The following is a 21904-nucleotide window of genomic DNA, read 5'->3' as shown; positions in this document are numbered from 1 at the left end:
TTACACATCAGTTAGTGATCGGGCGCAGTTCCCGATGACTGAAAAAATTGAGGTTTCCTCTTCACGTCTTTCAAATCAATGAAGTTGCCCGCACTCTATTAAGGGTTGAGCATCCTTGCTTTAATGCATAAAAATGCAAACGAACAAGATCCCTTATTCTTATTGTTTGATTTGTTGCAGTGCTTCACCTGAGAAAAGTATTCTTCGGCTTGGTAATTGAAGGGACTATAACAGTGAGCAGCACCACGATTTCACTGCTCGATGGCCTCTCTAGACATCTCGACGTCCAAAAGAAAGCTCAGAAAGCACTGGACGACGTCGTCGGACGGGAAAGGTTGCCATCTTGGTCCGACAAGAAGAACTTGCCGTACATAGAAGCCATGATACTAGAACTTTACCGAACGTGCATCATATTTGCAGTCGGCACTTACTACAGCAATTTCGGTTAGTCACCCATTTAATGTTAGTTGCGAGAATGTTGTTATACAGGGTGATTCCGAAAAGATGGGGGGGGGGAACTTTAAGAGGTGTGGTGTACACCAGTACAACCAATACTCATCAAAGAATGGTGGTCTAACATGAAACGCAAACGCGATAGCGTGTTTCGAAACAGCCGCTCCGCAAACGTGAAAACGGCATTCCTGTTGAAATTTATCGGGAGAAAAAGAACACGGTGCATGCAAATGTAATAACCTGGGGAAGAAGAAGAATAAACCGTATGCAAATCTGCGTAACAGTGAATAAAAGGCGTGGATGCCATCCAGCACCTCCTAGAAATAGGAGGCCACCGCACTCAGCTTGTGACGTCAGTAAGTAGTCCATTTTCCCTCAGAATATTCAGGGAAAAAAAATTCCCTGCTCGTGGCACTATCATCGTTGTGAGGAAAAGAAATGATTGGGCTCAGAATTGGCGATTTCTATACCCCACATCCAATCACTATGCGGTATTTGTGAGCCAATCACGAAGATTTTACGCCAAAATAAGAAGAAACGAAATTGGATGCTGTGTTTCAAAATGTGGCAAACTTGCTAGGTAGTCTGAATGACGTTTATGGCAAACAGTGCAGAGGCCTTCTATCTCTAGGAGGTGCTGGGCCATCCCTGTGAAATTATTCAAGCGTACAAAACCGTTCTAACAATTGTAACGTATGGGATGGGCGTCCGCGCCTTTTATTCACTGGGACGCAGATTTGCATACGGTTTATATTTGCATGCATGAGATGTTCTTTTTCTCCCGGTAAATTATTTCAACAGGAATGCCGTTTCCCCGTTTGCTGAGCGGCCGTTTCGAAACGCGCTAGAGCGTGTCCAGAGGAGACGAAAAGTGGATGTCAGTTGATCACTGAATGTGTTCGTGGGTTTGCTCACCCATATCTGGCGTAAGTAGCGTCGCGAAACGCATGCGTTGGGGTAGGATCACGCCTGTAGACACACACAGGAGGATCTCATAGTCGTCGCTGCGGCAGGCGTCAAAAGCATACCTGGTATCTTCGAGCGCGTTCGGGAATCGTTTTTACGTCGTTGAAGACCGTACAATAACGTCAGCGGCAGCCACTTCCAACAACTATTGTAATAATTAATCAAATAAATATTTTTGCAGTAATTATTGTACTTTTTGTAGTTACAGCGCGACTTCGAAACTTGCATGCGTTTTACGCGATTTTCACCCTCTCAACGTAGACACCATGTTCCATTGAAATTTTTGTTCCTCTTGATACCTACTAACAACCCCCTGAGTTTGTCGATCCATTCATTAACAGAGTACCCTGTATATATTATGTCCATTAACAATAAATTTTTATGGTTAATTGTTTTTTTTTTTTCATTTAGAACAAACCACGATCCGTGGATATCGCATTCCAAAGCGGAGTGTCATTGTAGCCAACTTGTACAGCGTGAATAACGATCCGAAGACGTATCCAGATCCAACCAGGTTCGATCCAGGCCGATTCCTTAATGAAGATGGGAAAAGGATGAAGCAAGAAGCACCCATACCATTCGGTGTCGGTAAGATAGCTTCGGTTTTTCTGTATGTTACTTTTGCGAAAAAAGGGTGGAATATTTGACGAATCGGAAATAAATCTGGCAACCCTGTACTAACCTAACCGCACGTGAACAAAACGGAAGGGGGGGGGAGAAAAATATAATATATCCTACGTGTTCTCTTTCGCTCTTGCATGTATAGAAAGATACATTATATGACTGGGTGAATAGTGAAAGAAAAAAAGCAATTGCTACTATAAAGCTTCGCAATGGGGAAGAGAGAGGAGAGAAAACATGTTTCATTGATGAGTCACAGAACAGGAACAACAGAGTCACGTTGGTGTTATGGCGTAATAGCCCGCCCGTGATCGCAAAGAGGTTACGATCATGGCAATCGAGGCGAACCTTTCTTTCTTTCAAATCGAGCACAACTCTGGTCTATCACCATCTATGGGCAATTTACTACCTGGTGAGTTGTGCCGGAAGTGTAACTGTGTGTGTACATAACAGTCTGACTGCGTATTTAGTGTTGTTGATTTTTCAGTGCTGCCGTCTATATTTCAGAAGTGAAGTGTTATGATTGAATTACATTTGAACGGATGTTGGCGAGACTTTTTTTAAAGGGGAGATCGGCTCGTATTCGCGCCTTGAAGTTGGGAACCGCAGAAAACCATTTTCAGCCGACCACCACTGTCGCGAAGGTGGGGTTCGAACCCGTGACCTCGCAACGCGAGTCCGTCACTATGAACACTCGACCATCACAGCGGCAATCGAGGTGAACCTCGTAAGAAGTTACGATATGGCGGTTATACACGTGAAACGGGGTGACTGGTACACGATCTAGTTCATATATTATCAACCCGTGGCCCTCATTGTCATCTGGCATGACCCACGACTTCAAACCTAATTTTGTAAAAATTAAATAAGTGGCACATTTACAGATCACTTAAAAGAACCGCGGTACGGTTCCAGATCACTCAAGTGGCCCGTGACATGTTTTCAAACTAATGAAGTGATCCGCACTCTCTTGAGATTGAGCACATTTGTTCTAATTTCTTATCTAGGATGACGCCATAGCCATCGTAGATGAAATACTAAAATGATTCCAGATTCAAGAACGAGCCTGAATGATTAAAAATTATGTCCAAATCTATCTTAATTAGCCCGCATCCCCCCCCTCATACTTTTACCATTAACCCTGTTTTAAGGTATCATGAAAAAATTGCAAAACTTTGATCACAGAGCTCAGTGGTTGCTGCGTCTTACAGTCTTGATGGAAGTTCGACGATACAGATTACACTTCACTCATCGTTCGGGAAATAGATGGCAGATGGCAGCACTATAGCAAGCAATATCCATAAATGAACTTCACGTTACGTTTCGTGACATATACATGCATATTCCAACATGTACTCATTCGTTAGAAATTCCATAGAGGAATATGGACGGGGTGTATGTGCGGCTTAGTAGTAGTGGTGTTGATGGGAGTTTGCTTTCGTAAGTGCACTTATTGTTTTAAATGTGGATGATAATTAACCTAATTAAATAAGTTTGTTAATTGCTGGTTGTTTTATTAGTGAAATGTTTATTATTTGCGGAGGGACTTGAGGACAGTGTTTTATATCCGTTACAGGCACACACAGTTATACAGACACCACGAAAATGTTATACTCCACGCCCTATAGAAATACACAGTTATACAGACGCCACGAAAATGTTATACTCCACGCCCTATAGAAATTACACAGAATATCAAATTAACTTTTTAACTAATTTAAGAGATTAGCACAACTTTTGAAGATTGACACCAAAACAGGCGTCGCTACACGGTCAATTTAAATTGCAGACGTAAAACAATAATTCAACGTATTTAAATTTGCAATAAAAGCAAAGTTTATATGTATTCATGCTTTCTTTTGTTTGTGCCCAATTACTTCCATTTGGGTGAGATGGAAACATGCGCATCGAAAAGCGAAACATCGAGGCAATGGAGTAGTCATCCCCCTCTTCAGATGGTGTGGCTTGGATACGACTTTGCATTCATTTTTCATAATTATATAAGTTCTATAATAACTTACAAAATTCTAAATTCTATAATAAGTTACAAAATTCTAAATTCTATAATAAGTTACAAAATTCTAAATTCTATAATAAGTTACAAAATTCTAAATTCTATAATAAGTTACAAAATTCTAAATTCTATAATAAGTTACAAAATTCTAAATTCTATAATAAGTTACAAAATTCTAAATTCTATAATAAGTTACAAAATTCTAAATTCTATAATAAGTTACAAAATTCTAAATTCTATAATAAGTTACAAAATTCTAAATTCTATAATAAGTTACAAAATAATATTATCGTGTATAAACAAATAACTAAAAACTTCTTCTTTCTCCAGTGGTTCAAATTTTGGTGAAAAATGTTAATTCAGAAGAGAGATAATACAAAAAAAATGTTCTCAAAATCTATACCTAAGTCTCTCCAGTTTACTTTTGTACTATTTGCCGACGTATTTTAAATATTTTGAAGCATTTTCAACCCTTCACTTGTCTATTTTCTTCAGGAAAAAGGGCTTGCATTGGCGAATCATTGGCACAAATGGAGGTATTTCTATTCATTTGTACGATTCTACAGAATTTCACGATGTACCCAGCCGAAAATTACAAGCTTCGTTTGGTGCCGAGAGAGCTAGCTATAGATTAGAATTTCATCCAAATGACGAGACTTGATTGTTGATTATAAGGGGCAATCTTACCCTTCAAAATGTATATACATATTATAAATGTTGATGTAAGCTAATTATTCTGAGACACAGTAATTGGCGCATTTTTACAGCTGCATAATGTAATTATTGGATGCTTATCGTTTATGTCACCAATAAAATAGGATTTTTTTTCCCCCCGTGTGATGTCTCACTAATTCTCTCAACTTCTTGAGATTACAGGCTGTCTCAAATTGCACAGCATATTACTTTCAACCGTTGACTAAAACATTAGAAACATACCGTATATACTCGTGTTATAAGCCGATCCCCCACTTCAGGACCACCAAAACCGCAATAAATTAAATATTTGCATCTGTATTTCAGCCACCTCGTTGGAAATTTTGCCTGTTGTGCCCTTGTATTTGCATTTGTATATAAAATAATGATAATATAAAATAATGATAATATAAAATAATGATAATATAAAATAATGATAATATAAAATAATAAAGACGATAATAATATCATGAAAATAATGAGAAAAAAGAAAAAAAAAGCAATAATTATTATTAAAAAAAAATAAACTAATAAAAGTAATAAAAAGAGAAGGAAAAGAAAAATAGTGGAAAGAGTAAAAACAAAAGTTGTAAGCGTATAAACCAGTGATTCCTAACGTAGGCGTTAACACCCCCTGGGGGGGGGCGATGGAATGTTCCAGGGGGGCGATAGAAGCTACGGGTGTAACATACAATCCTATGGGTTAGATTTCGTTGGGGGGCGATCAGAGGAAAAAATTTCTGAAGAAGGGGGCGATGGGACAAAAAAGGTTGGGAAAGTATGGTATAAACACTTAAAAAAAAAAAAAATAGTATATAAAAACGTGAAAGGAAGGAAACGAAATACGTAAGGCCCCTTTCACACGGAGCGGACGCGGGTCCGCATACCCTTTCACACGAGCACTAAAGATGCGGATGTTTCGCCCGCATGTTTAGTTTGAAATTCGTGCATAAAAACTATTTTTTCGCAATTTTTGTAATTATTTTTCTCCTTCACCCCTGATTCAGTGCCCATAGGCAGCCCAGAGCCATTCTTTGGTGGTTTAATCTAGAGCCACATAAAGAATATGGGAATAAAGATGGCTTCATTCCGATCCTCACAAGTAGTCGATGGGAGAAAATGTCTTCAGATATTTTCAAAAGATTTTGAAAAAAAAAAATCTGTCTTTTCGGAAAAATATGAAAGAAAAATTCCAAAAACGCATCCAATGTTGGAAAAATCCAATCCAAAAACATCCAAAACATTCGATGTTCCAGAAAAAAAAAAAATATTCAGGAGATATCAAAGAATTTGCAAGTAGAAAAAAAGGGGAGGGGTGGAGACTTTCAAAATGCCTGTGTTTTAGAAATATTCACATCACAATTCGGTCTTAGGCCGGGATCACACTATAAAAGTTTGATAAAAGTTCGTTTATAAAACTTGAAAAAGGCAACCAATAGGCGGATCAGTTAAGTTCTCTCGAATGTAACAGATGTGTTTGGTTACGTTTTTCAAGTTTCATAAAAGAATTTTTAATCAAAGTTTTAAAGGGTAATACCAGCCTAAGGTAGGTATTACATTGTAAAAGTTTGATAAAAGTAATTTTATAAAACTTGAAAAATGCCACCAATAAGATTATCGGTTGCATTTGCTCGAATGTAACCTATGAGCTTTATTGGTTGAATTTTTTGAGTTTTAGAAAAGGGATTGCACTTTAAAAGTTTTCTAGAAGTTGTTTGATAAAACGTGAAAAATTCAACCAATAAGATCACCGGTTGCATTTGCTTTGAATGCAACCGATGCGCCTATTGGTTGAATTTTCAACTTTCATAAAAGATATTTTATAAAACTTTATAGTGTGATCCCGGCCTTAAGCCCATATTGCACTATAAAAATTTTATAATAATTCTCTTAAAAATGCAACCAATAAGCTGATCGGTTGCATTTGCTCGAATGCAACTGATAAATTAATTGGTTGCTTTTTTCAAGTTTTATAAAATAACTTTCATAAACTTTTTAGAGTGAAGTCCCATCCTTAGATTAGTCACTTCTGAAATATAAAATTTCACTTTTTTTCAGTTTATAGACTCAATATCGAGTAAAATATACTTGTAGGTATTGGGGGCACCAAAACTATTCAAGTGCTTAGGGCCTGCCATTGTCTTAATCCGGCCCCGAGTCAACGCCGTACGTGGATAACGCTGTTTAATAAAAGTATTTTTTTTAAGTTTAAAAGATTAAAAATTTAAAAAAATAATAAATATTTAAAATAATATTTCAAATATTTATATTTTTAAATAATTTAAAAAATTTAAAAATAAAAAAAAATAAACATTTTCAAATTAGATTTAAAAGTTATTAAAGTATGTAGTCAATTAAAATATTCGTAATGAACAGAACGACTTATAATTTCGGTCCCGTCAGTGGCCGTTGTTGGCAGGTTTTATTGTATAAAATTGTAAAGTATGGACAAAAGGCAGTTAAAGTTGCTATATCTCAATCTCAGAAGGAAACAAAGGGATACACGTATGTGGGTACATCATATTTGATGAACAGGGACCCTCATATGGTGTTTTTAAGGATATTTATGGCAAATAATTAAAAAAATTCAGTGCAAAATAAGCTTTAAAAAGTAGCCAAAGATGCGGACTAATTCGCTCCGCATCCGCATCGTGTGAATAGCCCCGAATAAACCTATTGTCAAAACTTCTATGCGCGGATGCGGAACCCGCACTTAGGTTTTGACACGTGCGGACGACGTCCGGACCCGCATGAACATTTCCTAGGTGCGGAGATATTTCGGCTCGTCTGAAAGGCTCAGTATATTCCAATTGTTAAAACTTCCTCCGGACCCGCATCCGCTCCGTGTGAAAAGCCTCTAATATACACATGTATGTACGATGGAAACAGCACGAAAGAAAGAAAACAGAAGCTTCAGTCCTTTATAGTATATATAGATCTTTGAAGGGCACACAGAGTCTCTTTCGAGTACACCAATTTTGATGGTACCGGTGGCAGTTTGATCGGCATCTTTCGCACAGATCGAGTGCAATTGCAGTTTATTCCCCATTTTAACACTCAAAGGTCAGATGTTCCGGATCCTCCTTTTCCTTTCTACAACTACATAAGTCACTCTCTTCTGAGGTTGAATCTCTTAAGATATGATTTGAAGTTGCCATGTGCCAAGTTAAAAATTGAAAAATGTGTTGGGAGGTTTTTAGAGATTTATTGTGTAGGCTCGTTTGATTGTTCTATAAAATACGGGACACGGCAATTTTTTCCATACTATTCAGCTCTTGAGAGGAGTGATCACCCCCATCGCCCCTCTCTGGATCTTTGCCGTAACAAGCGGTACAATGACTTGTGGTAGATTTGGCGTTACCCAGGTTGCACTACGAGGAAGCCTATCACATTACAACCCCCCCCCCTCCCCGCACAGTTGAATGATTAATAGCACATATCGCAGTAAATACGTCGAAAAATATGATTGAATTTTTTTTTTCCCGAAGTACTCATTAAAAAACCCTTCACCGCCTTTGCTGTTGGCCACAATCTATGACCAAAAATGCTTGTTCAGGTGTCTTTTATCACCTGTTGAAGTTCCTCCCATGAATTGAGAATCACCCTGTATGCAAGCAAATGTAACTTTTCACTGAGACCTAATGTGCACCTACTTAACTAGAAAAAAAAGTAATGTAATTCCATCAAGCTTGACAACGCTTTTTTCAGTCATTAACACCCACGTTCATTCGACGTTGGTCGAAATGATAACACTATGAAATTTCTGATAACTTTAATCTACCGCCAGGGAAAATCGGTGAAACTGTGAGAATGCAATGTGTTGGCGTATAGTAAGTAATAACAATGAAAATACGCAATAAAAATAGAAAAATATATATTTGCAGCTGATTGCAATGGACATTCGAAAACAATCTTCACCATGTCAATCATCGTGGCCTTGTGCGATAATTTCGGCAGTGAAGGTCTCTGTTCATACAAAAACAAAAAAAAAACGATAAAGCCATCAACAAAAAAGATAAAACAAACATACTTCTCAAATAAGTCCATTCAGGGAACATCTACTTCGTTAATAGCAGACTGAAGATGGAGAACTTACTGGAATGGTTGCCATACGTGTCCGTAGCGGCGATTGTCATCCTAATTGTCGATGTATGGGTGAGGAATCACAATATTCCACCGGGTCCTTGGGGATGGCCAATCGTCGGTTCTTACTTCAACATGGATAAAATGCACTACGTCACTTTTATGAAACTTTACAAAAAGTACGGTGAAATATTCAGTTTCCGAAGCTTCGGTGGTACCACGTTCATCGTATTGAACGGAATGGACGTCATCAAAGAAGTGCTCGTGACAAGGGCCGACGAATTCATCGGAAGACCGCTTGAAATTAATTTCATGAAATGGCTCGATGATGGATATGGTGAGTGTATTCTACACATCCTACAAAAACAATATTTTTAATAGTTTACATTTTTTTTTTTCATGTCTCATTCATGGTACTAGAGAAAGATATTTTATCTTATCGGACAGAACTAGACCGAAGATCGACGCTGAGTAGTGTGAAGAAATGTCAGGCTATTCCAGAAGGGGACACAGTTCGGCGAGATCATACTGTATTATCGATTGTTTAATACCGTATGTGCTAGTATTCTCTTGGATACCACACCCGATATGTGCCAGAACCGTACGTCAAAAATTTGAACGTCATTCCCTTAATCTTTTAAGCGGTTTTCAAAATCTCACGGATCCGCATTATAACTGCCACAGTGAAAATCATCAAACCCACTGCAAAATGCCATACCTTTTTTTTTCAAAAATAATATTTTTTCCCCTTGATTTTGTGCATATGATAGTGCCTTCCCACCTCCCCGCCCCCAACTCAAAGAATAATGAAAAAAAAACCAGAGGAAGAGAAACATAAGTGATACCTAGGCTAACGAACGACTCGACTTACGAATTTTTCGGCTAACGAAGATTTTTTGTCCGCCTCGGCTAACGAAAATCTTCGTTGACATAAATGCACATACTAACATGAAACAACAGCGTTGAGAGCTGAATTTTTGCGCAATTATCATCAGAGAGAAAATTACATCACTAGAGCGCAATTAACTCATACCTCGAAATATTTTCCCAGATGTACCTCTACATCACTTTCTGAAACTTTATAATTTCATGTAAAATGGGAGATTCAGCTAATAGAAAATACATTGAAAAAAAAGAAGCATATGTTTTTAGAGGGTGTGCTTTCTTTCCATTGCAAGATTCTTAGCATCAAACTCATCAGTCCGGGCATTATAGGAGCTTATCTTTTTTATCTGCTTGTATCAGACACAGAAATGGCCAAATCACAAATAGGTGGGGACACCTACGAATTTGACTGGGTTTTGCCAACACTAGTTTTAGTCCACAAAAGCTTGTGTTGGTTGCGTGTGTGTGCGTACATAAGTGTAAAAAAAAAGATCTTCAGTATCTCTCATCTTCTTATAGATCATTTGTTTCCCCCAAACTTTGCATTCCATCACCCACTTCATCAGCAATTTTTTTCTTCTCATCGCACCCCAACTCAAATGAACCCATAGGATCCAATGTTAAGTCTATAGTTTATATCGCCCCCCCTGGACCATATCATCACCCACTTTGGGAAACACTGCTATAGATCCTCATTTACCTAACTTTGAAGCTGTTCATTTTAGCCTTCAGCCAGTATCTGTCTTATTTATAGCATTCCTCGGCGTTTTAAAAATCTTATCTTCAAATTTTGGGCAGTTCCTGGAACGAATCAAAAGATTCTCTATAGCAGCGGTTCTCAACCTTTTTTGACCCACGGAGCACTTTCCGGTGTGTAATTTCTATGGCGGAGCGCCGTAGACCTATTTTTTATTTATTCATCAAAGTTACTGACTTATTAATTAATTCAAAAATATTGATAATTATTTTTTTTTCAAATTTACTGTTCTTTTTTTATTTCCTTCGAGCGGCCGCGGCGCCCTTAGGGCTCCGTTGAGAACCGCTGCTCTATAGAAACCTATTGGAAATCACGTTTCGGCTTACGAAGATTTCGGCTAACAAACGTGATGCCGGAACGAATCATCTTCATTAGCAGAGGTATCACTGTGTACTCCGGCTTTTTCTATTACTTATATACTGTGCGGAGATTCTTATACTTGCGTGGGGGAGGGGGGGGGGCAACACGTTTCTTTCTTTCTGCTATCAAACTTTGAACGAAAGCAGAGTCTTCCCACTGACAGTTGATCTGACATGCTGAGGGGATAGAAAACATATTTGACTGTATAAAAAAAACCAGTATTACCTGCTTAAACGCAGTATCCAGGCCCGTCATTGCCAAAACGAGAGGGTTTAAAGGATTCTAGGTATCTCGTAATTACCGGAATAAAAAGCATCAAGTTAGTCGAGATATCTCGCCAATGCCGCTTTAAGGGTTAAGAAGTCATGTAATTGTGGGGAACAATATAATCGTTTGAAAACAACAGTAGACTTTTGACTATCTGGCCTAGCCTCCTGTCTTCATGACATCACCAAATCATTGGAGCTGTCGCCCTCTAAACTTCGGCTAAGTTTGTTGCCAATTTGGCGATATTTGCAGTGGAATTCGTTAATTTTCATTGTTACGTAAGATAATGACTATTTACAGGCGAAAAAATGACATAATAAATGATAGATAAGAACTATTTACGTAATTTTTCGTAATAATATTTATATATTCTTGGACCTTTTCTGTAATAAATGTTTAAAAGCGTACAGTACGATTTGTAACAAACATTTACATTATATGTACATTTATGCTAAAGTAATACATTACATTTATATATAAAGTACTGACCCATATTTTAAGACCTCAAAATATGAATAGGAGTAGTTTTTGGTATTAAAATTTTGTTTTCGATGGTATGGTGGGGGGGGTATTAAGTAAGCATTTATAGAAGTGCGGCCTATATCCGGCCCGCCTTACCCCCACATTAGGCCGGATAGCACGGATTCTACTGTATTTTATTCTTCAATTTTATCAATTTCATTGACTTCTTAATTATTCTTTGTGTCAGACGTATTAAAACCTGTATTGAAATTGCAGGCGTCGTTCAAGAAGAAGGCCAAGCTTGGAAAGATCAACGTCGATTTTTCTTATTGACGGCCAAAAACTACGGATTCGGCAAGATGGACTTGGAAGGTTTCGTGCACGAAAGGATGCAAGAGATGGTCGTCGAACTTAGAAAGCTCGGAGAGAAACCAATCGATGTCCATCCTTACGTCTCTTACGTCTCCACTAACGTTATATCCAAGGTCCTCTGTAGCAAACGTTTCTCGATGGACGATTCGAAATTCCACGAAATGATTGAGAAAATCCTCAATATGCTTTTGTTTTTCTCTGACCGTAGGATGTTATTGACAGGTTGGACAGTGAAGTAAGTTGGTACATTAAGTCAAAAATCAAAATTAGTTTTAGTGGGTTTGAGATGATTTCGATTTTTTCGCTCAATTGTATAAAAGAAAGATTTTTCAAACCCCACCGTTGCCACAGTGGTGGTAATCTGAAGTTGGTTTTCTGTGGATCGCAACTTCGAGCAGATCTCTCACCTTTAAAAAGTCTCGCTTCAGAGAGGAACAGGCCTACAACCTGGGCCGTAGCTAGCCATTCTTGTGTCCTGTGAATGTCCGGTGAAAGAATTTGAATTTAGGCCCCCCTTCTGGACCCCCTCTCCAAGTGGGTCCTGTACGGGTGCACCTGTTGTATCTGCCTAGTTGCGGCCTTGCCTACAACGATATACAGTCGAATCCCGTTAACGAATACCGTTATAGCGAAAATCTCGTTTTAACGGACACTTTTCTAATCCCTCAAATAAGTTTACCTAGAAACAATGCTGGGTAACCTGAATTCGAAGTGATTCCTCCCGTCTCTTGGCGTTCGTTACATCGGGATTCGACTGTAACTATTCAATCACATCACTTCAGCCATAGTTATAAAAATTGATGGCAGATGGCAGCACACTATACATAACAAGTATTAGGGGCCGTTCAAGTATTACGTAAGCAAATTTTTAGCCATTTTTGACCCCCTCCCCCCCCTTGTCAGCAAAACGCTGACACACCCCCCCCCCCCCCCGCCAGCAAAATTTCGTCATCAGCTCTGCCCCGCTGAATCCAACTCATATTTTCATAAACGGTGGTTGATGACGTAAGCATTATCCAAACCCCCTCTCCCTCCTTGTCATTAAAAGTCAGAAAATCGGAAACCCCCTCCCCCCCCCATCGATGATGACGTAATACTTGAACGGCCCCTTACACAGTAACAAAATTCACGTTAGTTTCACAACACGTACACGCATATTCCGACATGTACCAAATTCTTTAGAAATTCCGCAGAGGAATGTAGGGAAGGTGCGCATGTACGACTTAGTAGTAGTAGTGACCGCTGGGAATAGAACCCAGTCCGCTCATACAGTATGACGAACAGGAACGAGATACAAGAATTGAGACTAGGAAGAAAAAAACGCATCGAGGTTTAGGAAGAGATGTCCGCACATAGTTAGGAGGAGGGAAGATAGAGAAAATGACCAGAGGGGTTCTGAAATGTAAGGCTGTGTGATGATGATGGCGATCCCTCCGCAAAAGCCCTTTCTTAAAGAGAGGGAGAGAAAAAAAACGAACCAATCAGCAGATAGAGATGAAAACAAACTTGTTTGTTCAAGTCGCGCGCCGCTTTGAGTAGTCTATTTCGCTCTTTTGTCTCGCTCTTCGAGTATGTGTGGTATAGAACAAAACAATACAAATGTTTTCGTCACTAATCTATATTCTACACTCACGTACCTCTTTGTCGCCTCGTTATGTTCGTGGTCTTACAATCCGGGCAAGCGCCTATACACCACATAAAATACGACCAGCCCTTTCCTATTTACGCTCTGTGACGTGACACGCTGAAGGTCAGGCACATTCATTCATTCATTCAAACCGAGCACAACTCCGGTCTATCGCCATAGGCAATTTACTACCGATTGAGTTGTGCCGGAAGTATGAGTGTGTCCCCCCCCCTTTTGATTCCTGAGTTCACCCCGGCGTAATATCCGGAAGCAAGTCTTCTCTTCATACAATTATTGGGCTGAGGAAAAAAATCAAGATCATCTCAATCTCGTTACTATCGCCATTTGGGGAGGAAAGGCCATTTGCTGAAGTTTAGGGGCTACTGGTTACTACTAAACCATACACGCATCTCGTCCATATCCCTCTGCGGAACTTCTAAGAAATTGGTACGTGTTGAAATGTGCGTGTATGTGATTGAGAACCTAACATAAAGTTTGTTTCTGTTATGTGCACATGTGAAGTTACAGCCTACTGCCCTTGCACAGGTTTGTATATTAAAATAAATAATAAATATGTGGTACTGCCGTCTACCATCAATGTTTCTAATTATGAGTGAAGTGCAATGATTGAATAATTGCACCATTGTAGTCTTGTTGCTCTCTGTGCCGAAAGTTTTAACGGGGAGGTCGGATTGCATTCGCGCCTCGAAGTTGGGAAATACAGAAAACCAACTTTAACCGACCAACACTGTGATGAGAGTGGGATTCGAATCCTCGTCCTCGCGATGCGAGTCCGTCACTAAGAGTTCTCCCCTCCCTAAACTTTGTTCGTACAAATCCATATATAATTCAGTTATAAAACCATTTGGCGCTGGCGTTCACAGGAGCGTCCAAACGATTTTAGTGGAATGAGCTGGGGGACTCCGGTTGCCGTGTTGTGAACCTAACGTGAAGATTGTTTCTGTGTAATGCTTGTTAAGTACTGCCATCTGGTGCCTATTTTTCGAACTATGTGTAATGATTGAAGGTTTTACCGTTGTAGGCCTGTTGATCTCTGTGGCGGGACTTTTTAACGGGGGGGAGCAAGTAATGAATTATTACGCTTCAATTCTTGCCATAAAAATGTAATTCTATAACGTCAGAATCACGGAACAAATGCTGACGTCAGATCGATATATTTGTATTTCAAAACGGGTAAATGATAGTAAATATAATTTTGTTAAATAAAAGATGGCGTTAAAATTTATCTATTTTTTATTACAATTTCGTAAAGGCCTATTCTGAACTGGACATCAAACGGACGTAATATGGAGAAAACGAAAGCGGCAGTCGAAAAGTTCACGGATGGGATAGTCGATGAACATCTACGATCAATCGACATCCGACATCCAAGAGACTTCATCGACAGTTACTTGATCCACTTGAAGAACCTCGAGGGAAAAGGCGAACTCAAAGGCAGCACATTCAGCAGTAAGTACTTCACACCATTCGGCAGTGCCATCTATGTAAGACTGAAACAAATATCAAATACAAGGAATCTCCATAAATTCGTAAATATTTTAAAAATTCATAAAAATCGAAGCAAAAAAAAACAAAAACAGAAGGAGAACCTGAACGTGGTTTGCGGAAACGCTATTCTCATGAAGGTGCAGAAAAAAAGAATTAATTCAGATTTTTGTTGATAGAGGGATCTGCGTGAAAACAAATCCCAAAATTCTGAACCTTTCTTTAATCCCTTCTGAGTCCAAAACGTTCGTAAAGCTTCAGCCAGTGATTCGTGGTTTAGACAAAACAACTTTGGCAATGGGTGCTTTATCGACCAATGTCAACATCACAATGAAAACCTTATGTAAGCACCCCAGTAACAGGAAAAATTCAGAATTGAGCTGTCAATCGTAAACCCAGCAATTTACAGGACACTGATTTGCATATTTCCAGCGATTTGTTTTTGTGCAGCGCCCACTATCGACAAAAAATTGAACTAATTTCTTCTCCTTACTAAAATAATAATAATAATAATCCCCTTCGTGAGAATAACTTTTTCGCAAACCACATTCTTTTTTTTTGTCACAAATACAAACTTATATTCACAAATTCAAGCGTATAATACACAAATAATTATTATACAGGGTATCCTGTGAGAAGGGCCGTCTTAAGAGCGTCATGGGACCCCCGGGCCAATTGATTTTTCTGGGACCCTACCTGGAAAATTCTGGAAAATTTCAGTTGTCATTTTTGTGAGGCTCCTCTTCTCTTGAGGTCCTCGAGCCGTGCCCGGGTGGGCCCATGCGTTAACACGGTACTGCCTGTGAGTGCAAATGCGACCTCAATCTCACCAACCTTTCTTCGTAGAGGTATAGTTTCAATTTGAAAAATGCTCAAAATATGTTCAAAAATTACTCTGTACCAGTTTTCAGAGTAGAAATAGTGTGTCACAAAATAAAATAAAAATCTCAATTTTTAAACGGTCCCCGAGTCTTCTAACTTTCAATTAAAAAGTTGTAGATCTTCGCTTTTGAGCCAAACAAGAAAAATCCTGTTTTTAAGTGCCATATTTGCTGAGGTATTTGAATTTAAAAACAAAACGGGAAGAAAAGTCCGGAATGAGCAACAAATGGGATGCTGAAGCGTTGTCCGCTAATCTTTGTTATTCTTTCCAAAAACTGTTCGGTTTTTTTGCATTCACATATCTCAGCGAATACTCGTATTGCACTTAAAAACATAGGATTTTTGTAGTTGTGCTCAGAAAACACAGGACGATAACTTTCTAATCGAGGTTCGAGGATGGGGGGTGGGGGCATATAAAAATGTTGATTTTTTTATTTGGTGGCACACTGTATTCACACTCTTAAAACTGGTACAAGATAATTTTTGAACGCATTTTGGGAATTTCTAAAATTGAAATCCTACCTCTACGATGAATGGTTCATGAGATAAAGGCAGCATTAGCATTTGTGGGACACCCTGTATAATATACAAAAAAATACATACACACATAATACAAACACTTTGTACCCTCAAGGAACTGAAAAGTCCTTCCAGCTTGTACAAATTCCTTCATTTTTCATGAATTTTCGAACCATTTACGAATTTGATGGATACCCTATATTTATTCCCATCATCAACGTTATTTAAAATGCTTCAAATTTTCACGACAGTGACTCGCCTGAGAAAAGTATTCTACGGAATGTTCCTCGAGGGAAGCGTTACTGTCAGCAGTACAACGATATCGCTACTGGCAACCCTGTCCAAGCACGTCGACGTCCAAAAGAAAGCCCAAAAAGCCCTGGACGACGTCGTCGGACGTGAAAGGTTGCCGTCTTGGTCGGACAGGAAGAACTTGCCGTACCTAGAAGCCTTGATATTAGAACTTTTCCGAACGAGCATCGTATTCGCCGTCAGCACCTACTACAGCAATTTCGGTGAGTTGTTAAATTAAGTACAGTGAAGATTCCTCTCTTTTTTGCGTACATCAAAGAATTCGTCCGTAAAAGCGGGGTAGTGACCGTTAACGGTGAAAAACACTTTTATTATACACGGGGAAATTATTATTTGGCCGTAAGAAAGAAGGGTATACTTTAAAGTTAACAGCAAAACCCCTTTAAACATGAGAATTATTGATGAGCTATCACTAAATATGCGTAATTTTCATATTTACGAAATAGATGCGAATGCGAAATTCGCCATTTTCGATGAATAAATGCAAAAATTTGAATTCGAGTGCTTTTTCGTGAAATCTTAATAATTTACACTTTTTGAAGCGAAATAGGTAGTAATTTTACTGAGCACTTGAATTTCTAGAGCTTTCAATTAAGTACATACTTCAATACTTGCCACGTAATTAAAATATTTTAAAAATTGTGTCGAGTAAGTTCAGTTCGCTTTTGCGAATGAATGCAAAATTTTAAATTTTTAAAATGCTTTTATACGGATGAATGTCAAATTTTTGATTTGAAAAATATTTTGGCGATGCATACAAAATTTCCGGTGTGAAATCTTTTCCGGATGAATGTGAAATTTTCAATTTGAAAAAAAATATTTTTACTGATGAATGTGAATTTTTTTATTTTTACTGATGAATGTGAATTTTTTTATTTTTACTGATGAATGTGAATTTTTTTTATTTGAAATTTTTTTTGCGGATGAATGTGAAATTTTCAATTTGAAAAAATATTTTTACTGATGAATGGGAATTTTTTTTTGCGGATGAATGGGAAATTTTCAATTTGAAAAAAATATTTTTGTGGATGAATGTGAAATTTTTTTTGCGTATGAATGTGAAATTTTCAATTTGAAAAAAAACATTTTTACTGATGAATGTGAATTTTTTTATTTGAAATTTTTTATTTTTACTGATGAATGTGAATTTTTTTTATTTGAAATTTTTTTTGCGGATGAATGTGAAATTTTCAATTTGAAAAAAAATATTTTTATGTATGAATGTGAAATTTGTGAATTATTATCATTTTTGTTTTTTGCAAATGAATGCAAAATTATTGATTTGAAATTTTTTTTTTTTTGAATACGAATTTTTTTTTTGTGCGGATGAACACAAATTTTTTTTAACTTGAAAATTTTTACTTTTTCATTTTTTGCGAGTAAATGTGAAATTTCCGATTTTGGATTTTTTTTGCTAAATTATCGCATTTTTAATGATTTTACCAATGGGTTTTAAGATGATAATTTCTTGTCATTTAGAGGAAACTAAGATCCGTGGATACCGTATCCCTAAGAGAAGTTTCGTAATAGCCAACTTGTACAGTGTCAATAACGATCCGGAGACGTATCCAGATCCCTCCAGGTTCGATCCCGGCCGGTTCCTTAATGAAGATGGGAAAAGGATGAAGCAGGAAGCACCCATACCGTTCGGTGTCGGTAAGAGAGATCCTTTCTCGTACTAATCTTTTTCTTGGCCGCTTTAATACCGGTTAAATTTATTCCGACCTGTTTAAAGGCATTTTCACCACCACTCAATTATCTGTTTTTCTTTCAGGAAAAAGATCTTGCATTGGCGAATCATTGGGGCAGATGGAGGTGTTTCTGTTCATCTGTATGTTTTTGCATCATTTCACTATATATCCAGCCGAAGACTACAAGCTCCGTCTAGTGCCGAGAGAGTGCTCATAGATCTGGACTGTATCCAAAGTCGAAACGCTATTTTTCGATTGTTCATTCTTCGTTTGAAAATTGTCGTTTATGACATCAGTACACTCAAACTCGGTTATAACGACTTCCATCGTAATGTAAATGATTTTCGATCCCGACTTATTCCCATGGAGCACACATATTTAACCCATGGCCCTCGGAGTCATTTGATGCAGCCCTTGACCTGAAACCCCTAATTTTCAAAAAATTAATCAAGTGGCGCATTTATAGATCACTTAAGTCACCCGCGGTGCACTTCCACATCATTTCAGTGTGGCCGGTGTTGTATTCCCACATCATTTCAATGACACGATACATATTCCCACATCATTTCAATGACACGATACATATTCCCACATCATTTTAGTGACCCGAGTCATATACCCACATCATTTTAGTGACCTGTGACATATTCCCACATCACTTAAGAGTAGCCCAGATTTTTACTAATCTCACAAAATGCCCGCAGCACTTTTCCAGATCACTTAAGTGACCCGTAGTTCAGTTCCACATCACTTGAGTGGACTGCGGCACATTCCCAGATTACTCGAGTGACCTGCGATACACTTCCAAAACACTTAAGTGACCCCCGGCACATTCCCAAGTTACTTAAGTCACCCGGTGCATATTTACAGATCATGGCGGCATAGTTCCAGAGCACTTAAGTGCCCCGCGACATGTTCCTAGATCATCCGAGCGGCTTGCGGAACATTTTTACATTCCACCATACATTTCACCACACTCCAACTCCGGCCATATCGCTATACGAAACTTACTGCCTTAACCAGTTGGGTTGGAAATGAAGGTGTCATCTATCGGTCGTCGCCTCAAGCTCACATTAGGGAAAATTATCTATATTCTTCCCTGGGATCGAACCTGAGACCTTACGGCAACCTTCGCTGCCGTAGACGACCACCTTACCACCATGCCACTCGGCAGTGCGGCACATTTATAGATAACTTAAAAGAACCTGCGGTGCTGCTCCAGATCATTTAAATTAAGTGGCCCCTTACACGTTCTTTTTTTTTCAAATCATTGAAGAGGCCCACACTCTCCTAACAGTTGAACGCCCTTGACATAGAGATTAATGTTGCTAATGATTCTGACTTATAGAGTCGATGAAAACACAATGACTTCGGATATAACGGCACATTTCTCGTAGCTTTTGCTTCTGTTTCCAAGGTGATTCCTCAAGAAATTCCTGGAATTAGAGATGATTACGTTCAGGGAAAATATGTTTTTTTGGGATTGCGGGACATTTTCCCCGTATTTTCAGTAAATGGCCTGAGGAACATTCACTGATCACTCAAGTGCAGTATTTCTCTACAAGACAAGGACCAGTAAAATGTCTGAAATAATTTGGCAGACCATTTTTGTGTCCCGTATTACAAGAACATTCCTGTAATTTTCATTTCCCCGGTTTTTTTTTTTCATACGTTTGTCCCGTTTTTTTTAATGATATCCATTTGAATTTGTAATATTCACTGAAGTCGACAGCTTGTGTTTTCATAATATAAATTATGTTATGATAATTATGGCAGAAATTATAAATGATATTCATCTCAAATATATTGTCAGTTTTAACGTTTTGTTCGTTAACGGGGGGGGGGGTTAATTGCTATTGGTGTGATTGTGCCTACTTCTGACAACGTTTTCGATGACAATTGCCGATGTCACGCATTTCAGGGATTGTTATTTATGGTCACACACAGTTAACCTAAGTTTATTTTTCTCAATGAAATATGGTCATCAGATCACTTGAATATATATATTTTTTTCAAATACATTTTTGTTTACTGTGATTTGTAGCAGCCCTTTATTTCCACGCTTCCAACAATTTTAGCAGTAATTAGCAAATTACAAAGGCTTTTAACTGCTGGCTGATGCGAAGATATATTTGAATAAAATATAAGAAAGAGAGAAAATTCAACTGCCCCTGTGCGGGGAATCGAACTCACGTTCTTTCACTTTCCGGGTGAACGCCCTGCCTAGACTACAGAGGCAACGAATATCTCAATCTTTCCTTGGAGCTCGTGTGCACTGAACTGGACCGTACATGGACGGTCGGACCTTACTCAGGTCAAAGCTTACAATTGCTCACAAGGCCACCAGATGGTGACTTATCCGAGGATGATGTCACTCCCAGGGCCGTCATTTCAACTTTTTCCAGGGGAGGACAAACTTTTTCTGGGGGGGGGGGGCAAACAGCATGTACTCAATGTACGTATATATGTATATATTTGTATATATATATATATATATACGGGGTGATTATAAAAAAACTATCCCGACATATGGGCCCCTAACTATCATACCATTCACAGAAACTGAATGAAATTTTGGCATAAGGTATTTTGAGGTATGCGCTCAAGAATGATATGGAAAACAACAGTGTCGCTCTAACAGTTACGGTTACAGTGAGAAAATTTCGAAAATATCAAATGGCAACACCAAGTTTTTTTGTATTGGAATGCGATCTCCATACTGAAAAACACTAAATAGCGTTGGAATGGCACCTGTAGCACGAAAATCCCCGGAGCTAGGCAAGGAAAAAGGACTTTGCCGTGCACCAGAGCATTAATGTCCGTTTCATTCGTCACACCGTTTCTTCGGCTGAGATCCCAGCCTGATTAGTCCTCCACAAGGTCGTGTGGAAAACACAATAAAATGCTTTATTTTATGCTGCTTCTCTGTCCTTATTGGTTGTCCTCACTTTTAGCCTATCTACCGCCGGTGATTTTCATGCTACAGTTGCCGTTCGAACGCTATTTATTGTTTTTCACAATGGAGATCACATTCCAATACAAAAAACTTGGTGTTGCCATTTGATATTTTCGAAATTTTCTCACTGTAACCGTAACTGTTAGAGTGAAACTTGTTTTCCATATCATTCTTGAGCGCATACATCAAAATACCTTATGCCAAAATATCATTCAGTTTCTGTGAATGGTATGATAGTTAGGGGCCCATATGTCGGGATAGTTTTTTTATAATCACCCTGTATATATATACCATTTTCAACCATACGCAGGGGGGGGGCAACGGCCCCCCCCTGACCCTCCAAATGACGGGCCTGGTCACTCCCCGCTATCCATACAAAAATTTTTAACAGCTGGCTGATGCGAAGATAAATTTTGGAAAGAGAGAAATATTGAAAGTGAAAGGACGTGGGTTCGATTCCCCGCAGGGGCAGTTGAAT

At 38.5% G+C, this 21904-nt stretch overlaps 2 protein-coding genes across 2 annotated transcripts in view; both read left to right on the top strand.

Moving 5' to 3' along the window:
- LOC149088088 (uncharacterized) overlaps positions 1-4829 on the top strand; it is a 32533-nt gene extending 27704 nt beyond the window's left edge. The window contains exons 10-12 of the mRNA XM_089251527.1: positions 181-444; positions 1831-2007; positions 4550-4829. Of these exons, the coding sequence (XP_089107653.1) occupies positions 181-444; positions 1831-2007; positions 4550-4689 (581 nt within the window). The 3' untranslated portion in view covers positions 4690-4829. The remainder of the gene's footprint in view (positions 1-180; positions 445-1830; positions 2008-4549) is intronic.
- Positions 4830-8798: 3969 nt separating this feature from the next.
- LOC149088087 (cytochrome P450 2C44-like) lies at positions 8799-20505 on the top strand. Its single transcript, XM_089244164.1, has 6 exons — positions 8799-9167; positions 11838-12168; positions 14834-15030; positions 16719-16982; positions 18259-18435; positions 18554-20505. The coding sequence occupies exons 1-6, from the start codon at positions 8831-8833 to the stop codon at positions 18685-18687; spliced, it is 1440 nt and encodes a 479-aa protein (XP_089100290.1). The 5' UTR covers positions 8799-8830; the 3' UTR covers positions 18688-20505.
- The last annotated feature ends 1399 nt before the right edge of the window (positions 20506-21904 follow it).

The sequence above is a fragment of the Pholcus phalangioides genome, unplaced genomic scaffold (assembly GCF_987345545.1).
Source record: "Pholcus phalangioides strain wild (caught in Gottingen) unplaced genomic scaffold, Ppha-v1.0 ptg000003l_1, whole genome shotgun sequence".
NCBI lineage: Eukaryota > Metazoa > Arthropoda > Arachnida > Araneae > Pholcidae > Pholcus > Pholcus phalangioides.
The sequence above is the reverse complement of the archived record's forward strand: the minus strand, read 5'-3'. Positions and strand labels throughout refer to the sequence as shown.